At 39.2% G+C, this 23,982-nt stretch overlaps 1 protein-coding gene across 2 annotated transcripts in view; it reads left to right on the top strand.

The window, feature by feature from the left end:
• Nucleotides 1-23,982, top strand: part of LOC133653979 (cadherin-4-like) — a 595,795-nt gene that overhangs the window by 557,675 nt on the left and 14,138 nt on the right. For both annotated transcript variants that reach the window (XM_062053872.1, XM_062053871.1), the window contains 2 exons: nt 13,767-13,909; nt 23,505-23,744. In XM_062053872.1, coding sequence (XP_061909856.1) covers nt 13,767-13,909; nt 23,505-23,744 — 383 coding nt within the window. The remainder of the gene's footprint in view (nt 1-13,766; nt 13,910-23,504; nt 23,745-23,982) is intronic.

The following is a 23,982-nucleotide window of genomic DNA, read 5'->3' as shown; positions in this document are numbered from 1 at the left end:
GGCTCCAGTCTAAAACTTGGCACAGCATGATGCCCCCCTGCAGTGGTCTTTTCCTGTATTCAACCTCTTATCCCAACTTTGTCCATATTGCAGAGTGTGTCTAAATCCCAGTGCATTAAGTATAGTTGCCTTTTGATGACACCTCACAAATCTGCAATGTCAAGTGTCTTTACAGAAACTCCTAAATTGTGATCTAAACCTGGCACAGTGCAGTGCTTATGTTGGTTTGAACCAGTCCAACTTCCCTCTCAAACTTACCGCCTTATTCTCATTTTCTTATATTCCGTAGTAGTTAATTTCATGGCAATTGTAAGAAGATTGTGGTTCGCCCAAGTCACCAGCTATAGCAGAACATAAGCTAAGTCTCCTTCAAGTTTCATTATTACTGGAGGACGAGAGGAAAAGAAATGGCTAAACATGTTACACACCAGGGCTGTCTTCAAATAGTCCAAAATTTGCCAATTTGAGTTGCAGACCACACCCCCTTATAAATACACAAATTATATTGAAATTAGCCATGTCCCTGAGATCCACACACTCTGCCCACTTAAAAAACAGTGGGAGTCAGTAGGAGGTGCTTCTTTCTCGTGTTTCGAGCGAACAAAAGAGGGCTGAGATTGTGAGCCTGTCAATGTTGTGGGCTCCAAGAACCGCAAACAGACTGAAATAAAAAAGAAATGGTCGGACTTTAGGAAGAAGGTGAAGAAGAAGATGGATGTGCATGGCCAAAACAGGCGAGGAGATAAAATAGTGTTGCACCCTGTTTAAAAAGATAGTTGCTGCAATGATATGTAAAACTTTAGAAAAGGTGGGTGACTCTGATTACTCCCAATATGAATACAATTTGTGTAACTTAAAACAAAATCTGTTCATACAGTGGTCTGCTCACAGCCAGATTAGAGTTTCATGTGAAAATGTTGTAATATTTGGTTTGTAATGTTTTACCTTTAAACATGCTAGCACATCAAAAAGGATAGGAAGTTTGACTCTTGTTTGACTATTTAATTTATTATTATAACACAGAAGAGCTACCTGCGTTAGCAGCCATATGTGACACCCAGTCGGGCCATTCCCCCACCGTCGCCAGTGCCATTTGTGTCCCAACACCCAGCTGCTCCAACTGTCCACCCGACTGGCCAAGCTGGTGTTGGACTCGGAGAAAAACACATTGGGACAGTAATAAGAGTAAAAATGATCGCCTGGATAAATTAATAAACCTCTTCACAAATACTAATTTGAATATTAAGCATTAAATGCATTGGCGAAAAAGTGAATTGTGTGTTCTTGCCTCAATATTTTTACAATGTTGAAATAAAATGTTGGTAGAGCCCGAAAGACCATCTCTGCGTCTCGCCAAAGTAAAATGTACGTACGCCAGCCATGAAGTTGGCGTGAGGCACAGCACATTTCCACATCCAGTTCACTCTTGATACATATCAACTTTGCCATGAAAAAGTTCTTATGCCAGCTATTTGGGCATACGCGTGTTTAATACATGAGGCCAAAAGTGTGCTGAGGGAGCTATCTCGATTGTGTTCATCATCTTCTTTAAATATTAGTAAAATACGCTTGTGTGCAGACAAATAGTTTTTAAAGAGTAAGGGGTAATCCTTATCTGCGTTCAGTTTCATCTGTCACAAGAGAGTGATCGCTGCTTCAATACAATAACATTTTATTAAAAATGTTGGGAGGACGTTCCTCAAATGGGGTACGTGATCAAGGCTCGTCGGGACGCACCGCTGCCAGACACAAAGCTTGCCGGACTTACACCGCGTAGATTAGACGGGGTGCACCCCCGGCCACTGAGTTGGGGCGCTTCCTTTGCAAAGGTAATGACTCGCTGTTTAACATACAAAAACTTTGTTATGACTTTTACTTCCTTTCAAGTTTGATGTCCTCTTACTTTTGAACCTGCCGAGAACCTCAGTAAACAAGGGTTTAGCTTTTATTTTAGGTGGACCTCAGCGCAAATGAGCTCCTTTTTTACTCACTGAAATGAAAGACTGTATTCCTTTTATAAATATATTTCATTTAATGAACTTTAAGAGATTGATTCACTACCTGTAATAAAGTGTTAGAGCACATACTTGAGGGTACTGACACCTATAGTGACCAGTAGGTATACACCACTACAGTGGTTCCCAAACTTTTTACAGACTACCATCTCTGAAAACACTTGGTTCTCCAAGCACCATCATAATGACCAACATTAAAATACAGTAGCATAAGCCAAAGTATTCATTAAAAACAAAGCAGAGGTTTTATTAAACAAGAATATTTAATATGTTTGGCCACTGTGACATTACACTATGTTTGAACTGTAACACTGTGTTTGAATATAAGAAAAAAAAGAAATATTTTTTCTATTTTTTATTTTACTTATATTGTAACACAGTGGTTCTCAACCTTTTTTCAGTGATGTACCCCCTGTGAAATTGTTTTAAATTCAAGTACCCCCTAATCAGAGCAAAACATTTTTGGTTGAAAAAAAGAGATAAAGAAGTAAAATACAGCACTATATAACCAGTTTCTGATTTGTTAAATTGTATAACAGTGCAAAATATTGCTCATTTGTAGTGGTCTTTCTTGAACTATTTGGAAAAAAAGATAGGTTTTTATTTATATTTATGAAGGATTTTTGAATTGTTGCTATTTTTAGAATATTTAAAAAAAAATCTCACGTACCCCTTGGCATACCTTCAAGTACCCCCAGGGGTACGCGTACCCCCATTTGAGAACCACTGTTGTAACAGACTGGGTCCTATGTTTTGTTTCACATGTAGTTTGTCCAATGTTTAACAGATGTGTTACGAGCCGCTTTCTCTGCCAATGTTTGTTTTTGTTTATATGTGTTCTGTGTGTTGATTGGCTGGGAGGCTGGGAAAGGGAGAATGTGAAGAACATTCATTTCCCACGCATGTTAAGTGATAGAAATCAAAAAGTAAGACCGTTCTGTTTGTGTCTTAATTGTTTATTTTGTCGTCGACGACAGCCTGCAGTAGTCGGTTTGTAACAGCTTCCATTGAGGGCTGATGAACCTTTGATGACAGCACGAGTCAGGCCATTACAATATTTATGTAGCAGCCCCTGGCATCAATAAGCACAGCATTGAGATAGACTGGTACAACTTTTATTTCTCACATTTTCTTTTGTACTTCTTTGTACCGTGAAACTAAACAAAAACCTTTCTATTGTCGCTATTATCATATGACAATCACTTAAAGCGTCACACGATGATATTCAAATGTTGACATTTTAAACACACATTTAAATCTATCCCCCTCTTGAATTTAATATTTTTTTTATCACATTTCTCTAAAATCACACATCACAAAATTGGAAGAAGAGCTTGGAATTACCTCAATATCACGCACACTCGTGTAACTCTCTAATGTGAAAGAAATGACATTCCACCAATATATTTGAGCCACATACCTTTCACCTGCCAAGGCTGCAAACTGGATGTTTGATCAGTGACCAAACAAAAACAAGCTCACATAAGTATTGGGCTTATTGCAAGCCGTGGACAGCAGAACACTTTTATTTTAACTTTTATTCATTCACACATTCATGACTTACTTTGGTCATCTGCTGATCTGACAAGAGGCTGCTCGGTGCGTGTTGGCTACTGTGCCGAAACTAGTGTTTCAAACTGGCAAATGACGTTGATTGATTGATTGATTGATTGAAACTTTTATTAGTAGATTGCAAAGGAAGAGGATACATTATATGAAACAGTACAGTTTACACAGTACAGTACATATTCCGTACAATTGACCACTAAATAAGTTTTTCAACTTGTTAATCAATTCATGGTAATTCACGTCACTATTTATTTTCTTACTTACCACCTACTCATTGGCCTATTGGTTAGAGTGTCCGCCCTGAGATCGGTAGGTTCTCATTTGGGACTCATTTGCTCCCTGCTTGGCACTCAGCATCAAGGGTTGTAATTAGGGGTTAAATCACCAAAAATTATTCCCGGGCGCCGCTGCTGCTCACTGCTCTCCTCACCTCCCAGGGGGTGAACAAGGGGATGGGTCAAATGCAGAGGACAAATTTCACCACACTTAGTGTGTGTGTGACAATCATTGGTACTTTAGTGTCTTGTGCGAGGTAAACACACGACACAATGGAGAGAACACACAGAAGCTAAAACAAATAATAACAAGAAATTAACCAATTAAAGAGATGGTTTGAAAAAAAACAGACTGTTGTTGAATCTCAGTGAAACTAAAATGTTATTCGGTAACAGCAGAAGAGAAAATCAAACACAAATACTAACAGACGGAACAGACATTGAAAGAGTAAAATAAACCACTTTTTGGACATAATAATAGATGGGAGTGAATCAATAAAGTTTGTCTCAGTCTAAAAGCACTGACATTGCAGTGATTACAAACAATACATTGGAGGCCGCCACCACAGTTTACTTCACACAAAAGTTTACATTTCTCTGTGATTGTTGGTGCAGAGCTTATAAATATATTGGCAAAATGAAGAAAAATAAGTTATTTTTTTGGTCGTTCCGTGTATTTTTATTACGTTTATTTCGCCGTCAGGTGCGTGTTGCTGGTCATTCAACACTGCTTGAATGTAGCAGCAGAATTCATCAAATACGGCTGCAAAGTTATATTTTGATTAAATAAAAGCATGTTTAATTGTACGTTTATGAGCTGGAGTATATTTAGACTCATTATTTTGGTTTATTTCATCAGGAAAACTAACATCAGAATGAGGGCAATTACATGCTTTCAGGCACAGCAGCACCGTCATTGGTATCAATCAGATTCTATAGGAAACAGTGCTACTACACACACACACCAAGCAGGACGACCCAAGAAGATAACAGCTAAAGCTTTAGAGAGATCGATACAGACGTCAATACTATCGATACCTTGTGTAGAATCTGTATATAAACGTATATAACATTTAATCAATATATTTATTTTTCTTGTTTTTATTACTACTGAATATTTTATGGGGGTTTTCTTTTTTGTTGTTTACAAACTTTGGGAGTAAGTCTCTGGATACAGGAAGGCTTTGAGGGCAAAACCCAAATGATTTGTTTAGCTATTGGGCACTCATAGCGAATTCCATCCATCCATTGTCTACCGCTTGTCCCGTTCGCGGTCGGTGCTGGAGCCTATCTCAGCTGCATTCGGGCGGAAGGCGGGGTACACCCTGGACAAGTCGCCATCTCATCGCAGGGCCAACACAGATAGACAGACAACATTCACACTCACATTCACACACTAGGGACAATTTAGTGTTGCCAATGAACCTATCCCCAGGTGCATGTCTTTGGAGGTGGGAGGAAGCCGGAGTACCCAGAGGGAACCCACGCAGTCACGGAGAGAACATGCAAACTCCACACAGAAAGATCCCCAGCCCAGGATTGAACTCAGGACCTTCGTATTGTGAGGCACATGCACTAACCCCTGCTCCACCGTGCTGCCCAATAGCGAATTCTAAAATTCTAAATCTAATAAGATATATTTTTATAAAAATGTGTTATTGTGTTTACTTTAGTTACTAATACAAAACATTTTCAGTTCTATAATCCATTGTCAAAGTATTGGATCGGGACTCGGAATCGGATTGCATCTGAGGCCAAAAATGTTGTTCCCTACAAGAGAGTTTCCGGAAGTGAAAAACTGTGGTGGTCAACTAAGCCAAGCTGGCTGTTGTGCAGTAAGCAGCGCGGGAACAACTGAGAACGCAAATGGCCTAGATCTTCCTGCAAAAAGCAGATCTGAGCAAAAAAATCTAACTAAACAATTGAACAGATCCCTATACTTTATTTAAAAAATATTTGTCGAGTGCTATCAAGGATTATCCGTCGGTGGAGTTCCCAGACATGTCAAACTAGCTTGTGCCCAAGACATCATCCTACACGACAAAACAGATGAAAACTTGAAAAAGCATGGAGGTCAAGGAAATTGGTATCAAGATTCTTCTGGATAAATCATGCATCGTTTTTGCTCGGGTAAGATTGCATTTCATGATTTAACTTCGCATCTACAGCCAAGTACGCATGTTTTTTCCCGTCTTTATCAAAATATAACTATATCTCAATATTGTGTATGTGCTGAAAGCTTCATTTATGATTGCTGCCTCTGGTGAAAACTCTTTTGGGTTTTGCTCACATTTGCTTTCTTTATTTCGACTCGCCGAGTTGTTGCTTTGCGGAACACTCGTAGCAAAAATGTGTCTTAAGAAATGCAAATAATATCAAGAGAATACTTAAATAGGAAATACTAAACGTTAAAAGTATACCAAACAAACCTTTAACGAAGTGATCAATGCAAACTCGTGCAGTCTTCGGCTCCCTTGGACTGGAGGGCGTGCCACTTTTTTGTCGTTTTTCTTAGAATATTATACTCTTCCGCTCTTCTTGATTGGCTCTCGAGGAACTCTGAAGTAACGTCTATCCTTTTCGCGTTTTTAACGGTTCCTACAGCCAAAAACACTCAAGCATTGGGCATGTTTCTTCGAGAAAGGCTAAATGGCCGCAAGTACCAATTGAGAACAAAGATAGCTTGACCACGATGCATACTTAATGAGCCAGATGTGAGCCGGACGTGACGTCGCGTGGAATCAATTCGATTGCCTCTCTGGTACACAGTTTTAATATACTTGTCACTTTGTGGGAAGCAAATAATATTTGCTCAGGTATTACGCAGTTTTCATGTGTTTTATTACATCAGATACTAAGATGAACATGACATCCAAATCATTTCGTATAATGTGTCATTAATAACCCGCGTCTTTGCATCTGACAAAATGCCACGTGTCTGTCAGCAAAGGATGAATATACATGAAGAGAGGATGAGAGGATTTAGATTGTGTCGTAGCAGATAAAAGTATGGCGCAAGAGTGGTTGATGCAGGGAGGCAGGAGAGAATTGAGCATGTCAGTCGACTCTGGGTCAAGGTTTGAACTTGACAGGTGCTTATCAAAGGAGAGGCAGGCTGACAGTGTTCTTTTGGGAGGATAAGAGTGGACAGTACGATGTGGAAGTGTGCGTATGGGGAGAGGAAAGGAAGGTGAAGCATCATGCATCACCTGTCAGACACGCAAACCTGTAAGGTTGGGACACGGGATGAGGAACACTGGCATAAATGATTACTTAAACCACCTTGGCTAAGCAGGAGACATGCATTTTTCATCCTCAGGGTTGGGGGTTTTAAAAATAAATGTCATACTTCTCCCTGCTGCTTGCTGAGATCACTAACCTGCCAGGCCTAATCATACATCCAGCTGCACATGCACATCAGCCAAGTCCCAAATGAGGGAAACTTCATGTAGAAGGGAAGCTCTGAAAAGCAATGAAAATTAGACCCAAGAAGCAAAAGTACATGTAATAAACTTTGTTATGGACACACACAATTGCTTCCCTGGTGTTTGGGGTTGTTAAATATCCACATTAATCTAATGGAGAGAAGAGAGTCAAAATCATTATAAAGTCAGTTGATGTCTATTTTTGCAAACATTTTCAGAAAGATAACAAGGGTGCATGGGCTGTTTGGAGTTGACTGGAAATAAATCAAACCTAAACAACACCATGAAAACCCATTTGCTAGTGACTGTTTGCAACTTTCAACCAGCTTTTACTGTATGTCACCATTACTGATTTAAAAAGCACATATATAAAAAAATAAAATATACATATGGTGTGTGTGTGTGTGTGTGTGTGTGTGTGTGTGTGTGTGTGTGTGTGTGTGTGTGTGTGTATATATATATATATATATATATATATATATATATATATACAAATATATATATATATATATATATACATATATATATATATATATATATATATATATATATATATATATATATATATATATATATATATATATATATATATATAAAATATATATATAAAATATATATAATATTTTTAATGTTTTACTGAACTGCATGTCTTTGATTGATTTGCTCAAAACTTGGTGACAGTATGTTTAGTAAGAATGACTTTGCAATATTATAGCAAATAAGTTAAAGTAATAAAGTAAACACACCCATAACCAACTTAACATAGAGTACCATTTACATCTGCATGTACTCTTCCTTAGTTTAACCTGTTGCTTAAACAAACAAGCTTATTTACCTTCTCAGATGATCTCTGTTGTACGACGGTAGTTGGCGACATGAACAACATCTTGCAGCACTATGTCTTCACAGATGTTAAGTGGTTTACATGTGGTGGCTGTCCATTTCCAAAAAGCATTGTTTAATTTATCTGTGGTAGAACACAGATGAACTCAGCCAGCACAGTTTGCTGTTCATGTAGCAGCCATCCTCATGTTCATGTTTCGCTTTAAAGGCCTACTGAAATTATTTTTTTTTATTTAAACGTGGATAGCAGATCCATTCTATGTGTCATAATTGATCATTTTGCAATATTGCCTTATTTTTGCTGAAAGGATTTAGTAGAGAACATCGACGATAAAGTTCGCAACTTTTGGTCGCTGATAAAAAAAGCCTTGCCTGTACCGGAAGTAGCGTGACGTCGCAGGTTGAAGGGCTCCTCACATTTCCCCATTGTTTACAATGCAGCGAGAGCGATTCGGACCGAGAAAGCGACGATTTCCCCATTAATTTGAGCCAGGATGAAAGATTCGTGGATGAGGACGTGAGAGTGAAGGATTAGAGTGCAGTGCAGGACGTATCTTTTTTCGCTCTGACCGTAACTTAGGTACATTGGATTCCACACTCTCTCCTTTTTCTATTGTGGATCACGGATTTGTATTTTAAACCACCTCGGATACTATATCCTCTTGAAAATGAGAGTCGAGAACGCAAAATGGACATTCACAGTGACTTTTATCTCCACGACAATACATCGGTGAAGCACTTTAGCTACGGAGCTAACGTGATAGCATAGGGCTTAACTGCAGATAGAAACAAAAAAAATAAGCCCCTGACTGGAAGGATAGACAGAAGATCAACAATACTATTAAACCATGGACCTGTAACTACACGGTTAATGCTTTCCAGCCTGGTGAAGCTTAACAATGCTGTTGCTAACAACGCCATTGAAGCTAACTTAGCTACGGGACTTCACAGAGCTATGCTAAAAACATTAGCTATCCACCTACGCTAACTCTCATCTGCTCATCACGACCCGTGCTCACCTGCGTTCCAGCGATAGACGGCGCGACAAAGGACTTCACCCAATCATAGATGCGGTCGGCGGCCCGGAGACGGAGGAAGTCAAGGTGAGGACAGCGGTGCGGCGGCGGGTGTTGCAGCTTTCGACGACACCCCGGCCGCCATCAGAGTCGGCAAGAAACATATATTTCCCCAAAGTTACGTACGTGACATGCACATAGCGACACGCACGTACGGGCAAGCGATCAAATGTTTGGAAGCCAAAGCTGTAGTCACGGTAGCGCGTCTGCTATCCAACTAAGTCCTCCCGGTTGTGTTGCTGCAGCCGCCGCTAATACACCGATCCCACCTACAGCTTTCTCCTTTGCAGTCTTCATTGTTAATTGAACAAATTGCAAAAGATTCACCAACACAGACGTCCAGAATACTGTGGAATTCTGCGATGAAAACAGAGCTGTTTGTATTGGGATACAATGGTGTCCGAATACTTCCGCTTCAACCCTTGACGTCATGCGCATACGTCATCATACATAGACGTTTTCAACCGGAAGTTTCCCGGGAAATTTAAAATTGCACTTTATAAGTTAACCCGGCCGTATTGGCATGTGTTGCAATGTTAAGATTTCATCATTGATATATAAACTATCAGACTGCGTGGTCGGTAGTAGTGGGTTTCAGTAGGCCTTTAAGATGCTATTTTAAGCTTGATGTCGCTGCAATACTAACTAATTACCTCAGTTTTATCAAAAGTTATTGTCTAAGTTTGTTTTTAAGGGCGCAGAGCACAGCGCTCTTACAATCATCATAGTGGTGTGTGACGAGATCACTGCCTGTGTAATGTGCGCTGCCTTTTGGCGTTCAAAACAAACACTGTGATTAATCTTTAATAATTTATGATAATGCTCCATCCACCCATTTTCTACCGCTTATCCCTTTCGGGGTCGCGGGGAGTGCTGAAACCTATCTCAGCTGCATTCAGGCGGAAGGCGGGGTACACCCTGGACAAGTCGCCACCTCATCGCAGGGATAACACAGATAGACAGACAACATTCACACTCAAATTCACACACAAGGGCCAATTTAGTGTTGCCAATCAACTTATCCCCAGGTGCATGTCTTTGGAGGTGGGAGGAAGCCGGAGTAGCCGAAGGGAACCCACACAGTCACGGGGAGAACATGCAAACTCTACACAAAAAGACCCCGAGCCCAGGATCGAACTCAGGACCTTTGTATTGTGAGGCACACGCATTAACCCCTGTATCACCGTGTTGCCCTCTTTGATAATGCTTTTTTAATTTTTTTTATTAAATACATGCATTAACACGTTAATGTTGACAGCCCTAATACATATTATATATATATATATATATATATATATATATATATATATATATATATATATATATATATATATATATATATATATATATATATATATATATATATATTTATTTGTATTTATTATTTTTATTGCTATTTATATTAAATACATATTGTTAATCAGGCCAAGTAAAAAGGCCATACATTCAGTAATAGCTGACATTACTAGCTAAATAAACAACAAATAACCAATGCATATGTTCATGTTGGAGCAGAGTAAATGTGTTTACGGTTAGAAGAAAGGGAATATATACAACACTTTCGAATGTTAGCGCCTTAAAGGCAGCAGCGTAAGGGTTGCAAACATTCGCTTTAATTAATCAGTCATCAGTGCAAAGGACTTCATCCCTTAATTCTGCCTGAATATTACAGCCCACTCAGTGGTCTAGTGGTTAGAGTGTCCGCCCTGAGATCGGTAGGTCGTGAGTTCAAACCGGGCCGAGTCATACCAAAGACTATAAAAATGGGACCCATTACGTCCCCGCTTGGCACTCAGCATCAAGAGTTGAAATTTGGGGTTAAATCACCAAAAATGATTCCCGGGCGCGGCCAACGCTGCTGCTCACTGCTCCCCTCACCTCCCAGGGGGTGATAAAGGGTGATGGGTCAAATGCAGAGAATACTTTTGCCACACCTAGTGTGTGTGTGACAATCATTGGTACTTTAACTTTAACTTTAACTGTAATTCTTTATCATTGAAAACCTTTATTGCGATTGGACCAATACAAAGTGTGAACAATTTCTCTACATGATGATACATTTGTTTTATACATTGTCTTTGATCCAAACTGTTTTATTGAATTTCATTACCTACAGAACTGAAAACCTTCAGCAGCATAGATAGCAATAGTCCGGAATTAGATAAGGATATAGATCCAGATGCAATTTTTTTCTTTCACACCAGGAATACTTTTTTTTATCATACAGGCGACCAATATAACGAAAACATTAAAATAGACAACAAACTGTCAATTATTCATTTAAACCGCCGAAATTTGCAGGCAAAATAAAACAATGTGAAGTATTTTTTGGAACAATTCAACGAACCCTTCTAAGTTATCACTATCTTAGAAACATGGATGGATGCTAAAAAAGCAATGGATTTTGACCTGGAAAGATATGAACTACATTTTATCAACAGAACCAACAAGAATGGAGAGGGAGTAGCTGTGTACATGATGAAGAACTGTTCTGTTACAAACCGAGAACAAGGAAATGGGATAAAATTGCTACGATATGAAAAGGGGTAGGATTAAATAAGCTCTGCTTCTTCCTGCTACTTTTCAGGCGTGCTGTAATGAAACAACTGGAAATATGTGAAGCATTACATTGTATCGTTTGCATGTTTGAAAAAAACTGAAACTGAAACTGAACACATTTTGTAGAAAATAATTTTTCGTAAATATACTCACATTAAATTGTTTTATTCCGGACGTTGTTAAGCAAATATATTCACATACTGTTTACATGATATATTTTCCTCAAGAAAACATGATAACAACTCATCTTTTTCAGCTACTGACAGTCAAGATTATTGGAAACAACAAGTTACTTAGCAACCTTAAGACACATGGTTGCTCTGCCAATGTACTTGTTTTACTTTAATTTAGGATCTGTTTTAATGAAATAATGCAGTCAAAAACATTATCAGTATAAATATTACAAGTATTTTCACAATTCATACTTTTTATAATTATATCTGTGCTTAAAGTTACTGTCTTTTTTTCATATATTATGAATCCCCCAGTGGATTGCATATTGTGACGACGATCTTAAGTAAACACAATGTGCATTGTAAAAATACTCTGTACGGGGCAGAATACAGCAAATCATTTATGTGAGATTATATCTGCTCAGTAAAATAATAGCTGGTATGACAGTCCTCCATTGGAAAGACAGACTCAAGGCAAAGCCCAGAAAACATGCAGTCGAGGCCTAAATCGGTTTGTTCCTAATGATGGTATTACAAGTAGATCATCCAACCGTGTTGGTACTTCCAGGTGACATCTCTTTTAGCCCCTCTCTCACTTCCCACCAACTGGCTCTTTCCCTTGTCTCATCCATTTATCCTGCATCCTGTTGTGATGGATTTACAATATTCCTGCTAAGGATTTCACATCCCACCAGGTAGTGTCTGTGAGCTTTGCTGGCCTATGTAAAAGCGTCCAGAGTGTGGGAATGTCATCTCTGTGATCCCTTTTGGAAACATGCTGCTTCACTGAGGATCATTCCCACTGCCTGCTGGGACAATCCCATCTCCCTTGCTGCAGGATAGAGATTAGTTCTCCTGTCCACCCCCACCACTTCCGACCCCCCAGTCATCCAAGCTTTCATTTTCTTCCATGTAGGAGGAAATACATGCTCTATTTGATGTAGCACAAAAAGACACACTGACACTGCATGCATTGCAATTCAATATATACAAAATAAGTTTGAGGTCAAATCCATTTTGATTTGAAAGATGAGAGTGTGTTAAATTGTAAGGTCCCCAAACTGACATTTAGTAAATAAAATCCCAATTGATGCAAAAACCTTGTGAAAGGTCAATATGTCCGATGTCCACAAAAGACAAGCTACAATAAGATTGCAACCGAGAAAGCAAGAAGTTGATGAACTCCATCGCTGAGGTAATGCAATATGGATAAGAAGGCACCAGGAGGGATAAGAAAATGTATGAATACAGAAATAGAGTAAGATGAGGTGAAGGGCTGCAGCTTGGGAAAGAGATCAGATAGAATTGAAAGTGTTGCATGAGCCAAAAGCGACAAATGAGAAACAAGAACAAGGGAGATCATAGTCAGATAGGGTTGCAGTTGGGGAAATGATTCGCTCTTCCTCCACTGTTCTTTATCCCAAGAGTCAATCTGTGGGCTCACATTTATGTTTGAAGAGCAGTACCCAGATCTTAGCGTCCAGCATTCAGAAATTTTTGCAAACATTCTAAAGAATCTGCTGGGTTTGACCCGAGCAGGCATCTTTGTCTTCTGATAATATATACTATATGTGACACAAACATACGCAGGCAGTTGCAGCAGTGTTTAACAAGGAAGGCAATTGACTTCAATGTTTAGTACACAGGAGCAAAACAATGGGGTGAAATCGACAGAAGGCTGCAAGCTCTGGAGAAGTCAATAAGGAATTATACTCTGTAAAGGTTAGGGACTTGTGGTCACTGTGAATGCAGACTGTCTATATACTGTATGCACACACTCATGAGAAAATATTCCACTAAATTCTCGTTTAACTTCTTTCCATGTCTTCAGGTACTCCAAGCTGAATGACCCCGCGGACTGGTTATCCATCAACAGAACTAACGGTCAGATAATTACCACAGCTACTCTGGACAGAGAGTCTGTCTATGTCAAAAACAACATATATGAAGCCACATTCCTGGCGACAGATAATGGTAAGGACCTCTTTTCAATAAGCATACATATCCTTTGAAACTTCCCCTTTTCTTACGTTTCCCTGTACAGTGGTACCTCAATTTACGAGCACCTAAAATTAAGAGTATCTGTGATAAAAGTTGTCTCTCGTCTTTCTGCTATGGTTTAAGTTGCAAGCATAATTTGAGTTATTAGCCCAAGCTGCCGGCGGTTGAAGTAATATTTGTCAATGTGTTGTGCCATTTGAGCAACACAGCATTTATATAGCGTTACACGTTGTTCTTCCTGCTTCATTTATACAAGAAGCAAACATACGTTGATGTTCTTGTTTGAGCGCCCCTCAGAGATCGACACAATCCTGCCCTCCAACCACCAGAGCTGAGAAAGTCAGTGCAAAGGAGAAGAAGTAGATGACCAAATCAGACAAACACACCATTAAAAATAGATCTTACTGATTAGTAGCCTCCCCGGCGAGTCAGCCCCGCAGCTGCATTGTCACTTGTCAGTCCACATCACACAAGCTGCAGTCAGCCTACGCGACATACAACCACAAACGTCCAAATGCCAAAAGTGTATTCATGAAATGATTGAAAAGCTGCAGATGCTGTGTTAGGCATGTTTCAATTTGGTCTGTCTCGTCCTGACCCAACAACCTGGATGGTCGAGCATTATCTTTGGTACACAGACATAAATATCACTTGTTATCAACTCTGACACCCCCAGTCCGTCATTAAAGATGTCCAACATAAACAACTGTAGCCTGGTTAGAATTGAATAATAACATTACAAAGCAATGGTATGTTCATAATGCAGGATTTAATGTAAGTCATTTGTAACCTACACATAACTGTTTATAAGTAATTCTAAGATATAAAATTATACCAAAACTAAACTTTTATTTGATCACATATGGGTGATTTAAAAGTATTTCACTCCAGTTGTTTATGGTGTACAATGGTTTTAATGGGAACACAATTGTGACATTGTTTGGTTAGAATTGTGTTTAAAGTGTATTGAAGATGATGCAATATTTCTCTATAATTGTATTCCTTGCCTCTCAATGGGTCCTATCCTAGTCACTCCAAGGTGTTGTGATTGGCAGGTAGAAGGGAGAGGGTAGGATTTCGGACCAGGACAGACAAAAGTGAAAAGAGCTTAATGGGGGAAGCGGGAAAAAGGAAGACGTTTGGACGTCGGTGTTGCGTTAGATCTGAGGACAAAGGCTTCGGTTTGAAACCAAGCGAGAAAAAAACCAAGGAAAGTGGTTAGTAAAAAGTTCTGGAAACCTGCTGATCTACACGGATGTTTTGGACAAAAGCTTCTTGAGGGAGATTTGTCTGGGCGCAGCGCGCTAGCTAGAGCTATGATTGGCTAGTGCTATATGCTAGTTCCACCGCGTAGGTCGCCGCCACCCTGCTTTGGGGGTGTGACGCACACAACGTTTTGCCGCACTCAAAACATTCCTGGATTATCAAAAGTTCCAAAGATTATTTAAAGCTCCCAGAAGACATTGCAACACGCTCAAAGTTTGTTTGTCGACAACAGGCCTGCAATGTTACGTTCAAATTGGAGAGTTGTAGGTACACAAGACTGTATGAATGTGTGTGTGGGCCCACCACCACCACAAATTTACCTCTAAGTCCCGTAGTATATTATTTCAAAATGTGTAAACATCTGTGACTGTATCTTAGGCCATGTCCACACTTACAAGGATTGTTTAAAAAACCCATATCTGGGGTTAAAACGATCTCCATCCACACACGTGTAGTTTCAAAACTGTCTATGCTTACACACAAACGCATACACCAGCTGTTATGCCCATGTTGTCCAATCAGAAGCCTGAAAAAGCAGCCACAGCTGACTTGGAGGCCTTTTTATTATAATGTTTATTTAGATATACCAGACATACAATGACATGTACATTGTCCTTAAAGCCACCCTGCATTATACGCAGAGCCCTGGAAACATTATGAACACTCGTGGAATATCCATCCATCCATTTTCTACCACTTGTACCTTACGGGGTTGCGGGGGGGGGGGCTGGAGCCTATCCCAGCTGCACACGGGTGGATGACGGGGTACACCCTGGACAAGTCGCCACCTCATCGCAGGGCCAACACAGATAGACAGACAACATTCACACTCACATTCACACACTAGGGACCATTTAGTGTTGCCAATCAACCTATCCCCAGGTGCATGTCTTTGGAGGTGGGAGGAAGCCGGAGTACCCGGAGGGAACCATAAAACATCAGCAGCATGGTAATATATTATTACATGTGCAGTGAAGTGTACATTATTTCTAAAATCAGCGCACAGTAAGAAAGAGCCAAGGAAACTTATTGAATGTTTAAGTGCCTAAAGCGCACAGACTCTCGTGGAATCATAATGCATTTAGTCATCAATATTGTAATATATGTGCAATGAAGCATTGTTTTTAACATCAATACACACTAACAAGGAGAAAGATACATCATGGTTTTTAGCCGCTTGGGCGCGTTCCACGCCCGTGCATGGTCGCGTCTGTCCCCATCTAGACAATTGGAACTAACACACGGAAGTTAACTTCATGATCTGTCGTTAAATAAGGACTAAAAACATGAGATAATGTTGCACCTTTCTTATGACACGGAGCAAAAAGTCTGTCAAAGTAGTTTCATCAGGTGGCGATCCGAAAGCGATTGTATCCAAAACAGCGGACTGTCATTAGAGCAAAACTCATTTTGATGCGTTTTTTCATCAATGTAGAGTTGAAATAGAAGCATGTTTACGTCCAAACATACCGACAGTAAGTCCTCTTATAGTGTGTTTAAAGCCAGTAAAACAGTGTTGTTGAGTTATGAAAATGACAGAGCACAACGGTGACACCATCAGAGGAGTACAAGTCTCCGGTTATGCCGTGTACACGCTTACGAGCGTAGAGATTTGTAACTCTTCACCTTGGCTAGCGTTTGCAAAAGTCTGTGTTTTTAAGGACAAAATTATGCATTTGCGTGTGAACAAGAGGTCTAAACGCAGAGATAAGTATGTGTTTATTAAGTATCCGTGTTTTTGTGGACATGGCCTTAATTAGTAACTTTGGTATTTTGAAATTATCATATATCAGGTATCCACTTTTATTGACCAAGAACCTAAGCACCCATTACTCTCTTTAAGCTAATACATAGAGTGGCCGTACGGGTGCTACACAACGGTTGTCTAATTCCTATTGTTACACAACGAAAAAGTCACCTAGAAAAGTCTGCTCCCCAAGATAAATGCCGAACAATGTAATTACATTATTTCATGAAACGACTGTAGTTGTGTGTAGTACATGCTCTTGTAATGTTTTTAAAACAATATTGTTACATGTAAAAATGGAGGTGTTTTAGGAGGGCAAAGCACCGATTAAATTAAATACAATTCATTTAATTTGGCAGTGCTGATTTTAGAAAGCAGTGTTTTGAATTATGAGCTTGGTCGTGGAACACAATGTGCTCCTAGGTTTAGGTACTGGGAGTATTATTGTTCAAGCACTGGACTTTAATGACCTAATACTGTATGAGCACGATGAAGATAATACTAATTCAGATGACCTTCTTTGAAAATATCTCTGCATTAGGTTTTATTACCATTTCTAATATGCATCTTTAGCTTTTGTTTGGTTTAGTGCCTGATCATGCTACAGGGACTTGTATATTATTTAATGTTGTTATAGTCTTTACATCTGGTGATCTGGAACTACTTATTCTCACTCGTGAACTAGATAGAAATTCACTACATGCACCAACTCACTCCTGACCCAAAGGAAGCTATTCACAGCATTCCCCAGCAGATAACCGTGGCCTCAGACGCACATCCTTTCCACTGCATACTCAAGCACTGCAAACTGCCTCAGTGAATGCTGAACACCAACGTCTCAAGAATGTAAAGAGAACCACTGATAGCAGTGAGGGGATCTTGAAGTGTAGTTGCACCCTTAGGAATTTGTCTGTTCAGATCAACAACACAATGTGTGATAAGGCCTGACCCGAGAGGTGCCCAAGTTCACTCGGTGTGTTTTGATACCACAAGAACATGGGGATGTCTCTGCCACAGGGCCAGTGGTTATTTACAGTGACAGAAATGTATTTCAATTGAATTAAACGATTAAGTGTCTCGATGAAAATGCGCATGCATTTGGGTTGGTTTCGAGGAATATGAGGACATGGGGTCATGTGCTGTGCCGACTGGAAGGAGTTAGCATAAATCTTGGATTTATCCTGTTTGTCGCACTGTTTATTCTCTCTTCTTCTCCTTGTTATCGTCCATGCATGCACTCATTCTCTCCTTCCCTCTTGCACAATCCATTTGGCATATGTATGTATGTGTGTGTGTATATATATATATATATATATATATATATATATATATATATATATATATATATATATATATATATATATATATATATATATATATATATATATATATATATATATATAAAATCATTTGTTCTGCCTCAAAGTTGAACCGCAAGCTTAAACGAGCACAAACTCAATCACTGCAAACCAATATGTTTGCCCTTTTCTCAAACAGGAGCGCACATTGCACTGCTCCCCCTCCCCCTCCTTTTTTTTCTTTTTTTCAAATTTCCTTATCAGTGACAGGCAGCTGGTTGTTTACCTTAAGTTTTTTTTCACTTTCAAACATTATTTCGTTTCAAAGCTCATGCATGTCTAAATGTGTCTCATTTGCAGCACTTATATAAAACCATATCGGTTGGTGCGTTTGCTATGCTTGACATAAACGGATGTCATAAAGAGTAACCTTGCTGCTGCTGTGTGAAAGGCACACTGTCCAGGTTGACATACCCTTATTGTTTTGGCTTCCCAAGAAAACTCATTTTCACTCATTTTCATCTATACTTGTTATTTCCTGTCTTCTGGAGGCAACAATAATTTATTTCAAAATGTATAGTTGGATAAAGCCCTGCTGAATGCAGTTTGTCAGAGAGCAGCCTGTCACAAGAGCAGCATTCACGTACTTCTCTTGCAGAATTTGATTGATATAAACTTTATTTTCCGTAAAGTGACTGGTTTACTACCTGACGTGCAGGATGACAGACTGTGGCGAGCGTAAAAGATGAGCCGCCAGCATTCCAGGGTTATGTTCATGTTGACTTAGTGGGCGGTACGGAAGCGCCAGCCGTCATAACATAAACAGGATTATGGTAAAACGTGCTCAAAGACAGTGAGTAGTAGGAGGGGACATGGGGATGTAGTGACAGTCTGATGCAAGGTGTGCTTATATCATGGTGATTTAATGTTGCCGTCTAACAATCATATAACCTCGCACCTTTGACACACATTCCCAATTTACTCTTTTGTTTTTGTGCAAATACGTGATTCGTACAACACGTGCCAGACGTATTCATAGTCTTTCCACCACTTCTCACTATGCCTGTGCCACTGTCACATGAAGGACTGACTACAAATCCTTTTGAGGAACTTACACAAACATAATTATTTATTTAGCTGGATAAAACCCACATAATTCTCCTATCAACCGTGGCAAGCTGCATCGCCTTGTCCCTCGAACATGGCTGGGATTAGCAAAGCGGCAGAATGGGGAAATCTGTGTGTGTGTGTGTGTGTGTGTGTGTGTGTGTGTGTGTGTGTGTGTGTGTGTGTGTGTGTGTGTGTGTGTGTGTGTGTGTGTGTGTGTGTGTGTGTGTGCGTGCGTGCGTGCGTGTGCGCGTGCATGTGCATGTGCGGGTGTGTGCGTGCATGCAAGTGAGTGTGATGAATGTGGTTTCAAACCATCTTTGATATACCGATCTTCAATTAAAATTATTTGTTAGTTAAAAAAGTTAAAGTACAAATGATAGTCACACACACACACTAGGTGTGGCGAAATTATTCTCTGCATTTGACCCATCACCCTTCATCACCCCCTCGGAGGTGCGGGGAGCAGTGGGCAGCAGCGGTGGCTGCGCCCGGGATTAATGTTTGGTGATTTAACCCCCATTTCCAACCCTTGATGCTGAGTGCAAAGCAGGGAGATAATGGGTCCCATTTTTATAGTCTTTGGTATGACTCGGCCGGGGTTTGAACTCACAACCTACCGATCTCAGGGCGGACACTCTAACCACTAGTTTGATTGGCACTTCTGTCTGCTTTTCATTTACCTTAGTACTTACGCTACCTCCATCTAAGTGCATCTCATTATTCAGTCTGTACTCTGTATTGTAGATTAGGAAAAGAGGTACTAATTGGAGATGGTTAAGATATTATAGATAGACTGATACTGACTTTCTCAATACATTAGAAAGACTTGTGGAGGGAACAAGTCATAGAAAAAGCTATACAATAGAATATTTAAAAGATGATTGCTCCTAACTACTGTATGAGGCTAGTTAGGCCATAATATCAGTAAGGATCCGACTACAAACACTTTAAAGATCAAACAATAATAGTTAAGAATGTTTATTTTAACTGCATGATAACTTAATTTCTTTATGTGCACCCAATATATTCTCAGTGATATATGCTTGTTTATAAAGTCACAGTGTTACAAAGGTTTCTACACGTGATACAAAGAAAAAGGTTATTATTTCAGTGTACACCGACATGCAGGACAATAGCATTTTTCCATTGCAGTGGTGACTATGGAACATACTGTAATGGTCTATTCATCAGATTTAGTTTTTTTAAGACAACTATTAAGGTATAAAACACTAACATAAACTATTAGTCCTCTGTTGGAGTGTCTTTAAACATGCATTTATTGACGTTGTATTTAGACTTTAGATTACGAGATATCTTGAGTACACTGTAAATAAATAAGTTTGCTTTTTTCTGGCTATTGTGTTTACCAGATGAATTATGTAAAAAAAAAAGGACAAAACTACTTTACTGAAAAATTTGGTACGTTAAATTACAATGATTCAAGTCACGGATAACTGATGGTATCCCACTAAACGTAGTTGCAAGTAGTTGAAGTTGTCATGTCTATGGGATCATGTTTTGTTTTAGTCATGTCCTGTTTGGTTTTGGTCACTTAGTTCCAGCTTTTTCACTCCCTTGTTTTGTCACCATAGCAACCATTAGTTTCACCTGTTTCACATTTTGAGTCACGTACCTGTTTTCACTAATCATGTCACCAGTATTTAGACTTGCAGTTGTCAGGAATTCAGCCAGGCGACATTAACTCTGTTTACCTCTGTCATTTTCATGGCCTGCTTATTCCATCGTTTATGGTTCTTGCCATGCCACGTAAGTTTTTGTTCTGCTCATGTCACAGTAAGTGTTCGTTTGTTTCACGTCCATAGTTTTTGCCCAAGTGCTACTTTTGTTTTCTTAGCCAAGTTTGTACTTCCGCCTTGTGCGCGCCTTTTGTTTTTTTTGTATTGACAGAAGTAGCTCTGGGGGTAACACCATCCAGTGTGTGAATCCTGGTCAGGGCAGAAACTGAAATTTAGAATTTCTGAGGGAGCAAAGCCTAATATTAATATAATTATATAAGTTTCTAATTTCATAAGCACCTTAAATTTTTATGTTATTATGTAGTTATTATGTTATAAATGATAAATATATTTTTTTAAATAAAGTTGAACTTTTATTTTGTAAAGATAAACAAAATAATGAGGCAAACGGAAGGAACAGGAAGTGCAATGATAAAAGAAATCACCAGGAGTGAAAATGTACATATATGTAAAGTATGTAGAAAGTACAGCAAAAAGCTGTAAAGCAAGAGTGTTTCAAACCCCAGCTGGTCGACATCTTCTGTTTGGTCCACGAGGTTATGACACTGTTCAATTTTAAATAGAGTTGTGACAATGTTGTGGACACTGTGAGAATCTCAGGTTAGTGACCATGATGTATATTTTCATAACTTTCTGAGAACATCATTTACTTATATGACCCAATCCAAAAAAACTTTCATAGTAATGGTGCAGAAAAAAAATTCAACGAGCAGAAAAAGTCAACACACATGGTCACACATAACACAGCTTGCTCACTGAACTTTGTGGATATTATATATATATATTAAAAAATAAAAAACATACCATTGCCATAACAATTTCAAAATTATACACATTTAAATTCATTGCAAGGCATGATGGGAAAAATGCAAAACACTTTCTCCACATTTATCCATGATAGACTTTTAGCTGCTTGATTTTTCTGATTGATTACAAAGCTTTAATGAGGTCGTCACGGAAGTAAACGAGGTAGCAGTTGAACTTTCACACACTCCTAATATTCAATTCTAATAATTATTCATTATATATCCATTATAGTATTATAATATGTAAACACACACACATATGTATATGTTTACTTTGCATGCAGTGGGCTTTCTTCCTCTGGCCAAATTTTTTCAGCCCAATGCGGCCCCCCAGTCAAAAATTTGGAAACCTCTGCTGTAAAGCAAATTAGGGTTAAATGACAGACATGATATATAATAATGAATGTAAATGTAACAAACTTTTACTGAAAATAGTCTTGCTGTGTTTTCTGTATTTCAGTTTTAATTACAACATTTTGTAATTTTGACAAATAACAATTGTGATTTTAATTTCATGGTGGTACTGTAAATCTTACAAATGCTGTACTGTACATGTTTTACATTTTACTACAAATTACAGTGAATTCAAAATTTAATAACTGTTTCCCACTTTAAAGGATTTTTTTGTAGGGTTAGTTCCATGGCCATTTTTTTTATTTTGTAGTTTATTGTCAGATATAAAACTCTACTACCTGGTTGACAAATGTACATTCTTTATTATCATAAATCATACTTTATACAAGGTCAGATGTGTCTAGTTATCAAAGTCAACAGCCTCGTGACGAATAATAAATAAAAAATGTTATTGTTGTTATTAACATGTTTTGTTTTTACTGATACGTTCATTACATCCACTTTTTTTGCTATTTCCTGCAATACTATTTTTGAAGGAAAAAACTGACCACGCCAAAAGGCGGCCAGTAGATAAACTTAGTGGTAAAGCAGCATGAATACATTAGCTGTGTGCAACATCTCAGACCCGTACAGGTCGTGTTGCTCAAATAACAATCGGTGGAATAAGGATAAGGACAGATGCGTTTTCAAGTCAGTTGTATAACATGCGAAACCAGAGTATTTTATAGTACAATCAGAACACAATCTTCATCCTTCAGAAGTACTTTGGCAGGCAGGACGCCTTTATCATTGATATCGGTCATGGTCTTGCATAAACGCACACAGGCAAGGGCTCGTTTGATTGTGTTACAGTCATCGTTATTGTGCATCTTTAGGCAAGTGGAAGAGCTATAGCCTGCGTCTGCATCGACCGCGATGCATTTTATTTGCCTGCAAGGCTAAACGCGGACTTGGAGAGCACCACTGTCAAAAGTATTTCTGTCAAGTAGAGAAATTCTCCTCCCACTCTCCCAACATCATCATTGCTGAAAATTCTCAAATCTTCTATATTTTCTTTCGCTATTTGGCTTCAATCCGTCAGCCTTCATCTGCCGGGCCCAATGACCCCCCCCCCCCCCCCCCTTCCCTTTTCTTCCCCTTTTCACAGCACACGTCTTCACTTGGCATCTTTTCCTCCTGACATGATGTGATTTTCTCCACACTCCCTCCACCCTTCTTTCTTGCTCTCAGGCTCTCCTGCAGCCAGCGGCACCGGCACGCTGCAGATCTACCTGATAGATATTAACGACAACCCCCCAGCACTTATACCCAGGGAGTCTCGGATCTGTGAGCAGATGAACAAGAATGCCAACGGTGTCAATATCACTGCTGCTGACGCCGACACGGACTCTAACGCTGGGCCTTTTGTCTTCGAGCTGCCCTCGTATCCTTCCAGCATCAGACGCAACTGGACAATTACGCGAATAAGTGGTGAGAGAAAATCCCAAATGATCTTCCAAAAAATGCCAATATGTACCGTATTTTTCGGAGTATAAGTCGCACCGGAGTATAAGTCGCACCTGCCGAAAATGCATAATGAAGAAGGAAAAAAAACTATATAAGTTGCACTGGAGCCCGGCCAAACTATGAAAAAAACTACGAATTATAGTCAGGAAAATACGGTATGTAAAATATATGGACACACAAAAATTATAATGTTTTGAGTCAC

Source organism: Entelurus aequoreus, linkage group LG07 (genome assembly GCF_033978785.1).
Source record: "Entelurus aequoreus isolate RoL-2023_Sb linkage group LG07, RoL_Eaeq_v1.1, whole genome shotgun sequence".
NCBI lineage: Eukaryota > Metazoa > Chordata > Actinopteri > Syngnathiformes > Syngnathidae > Entelurus > Entelurus aequoreus.
This window is presented reverse-complemented; position numbering and strand designations above follow the sequence as displayed.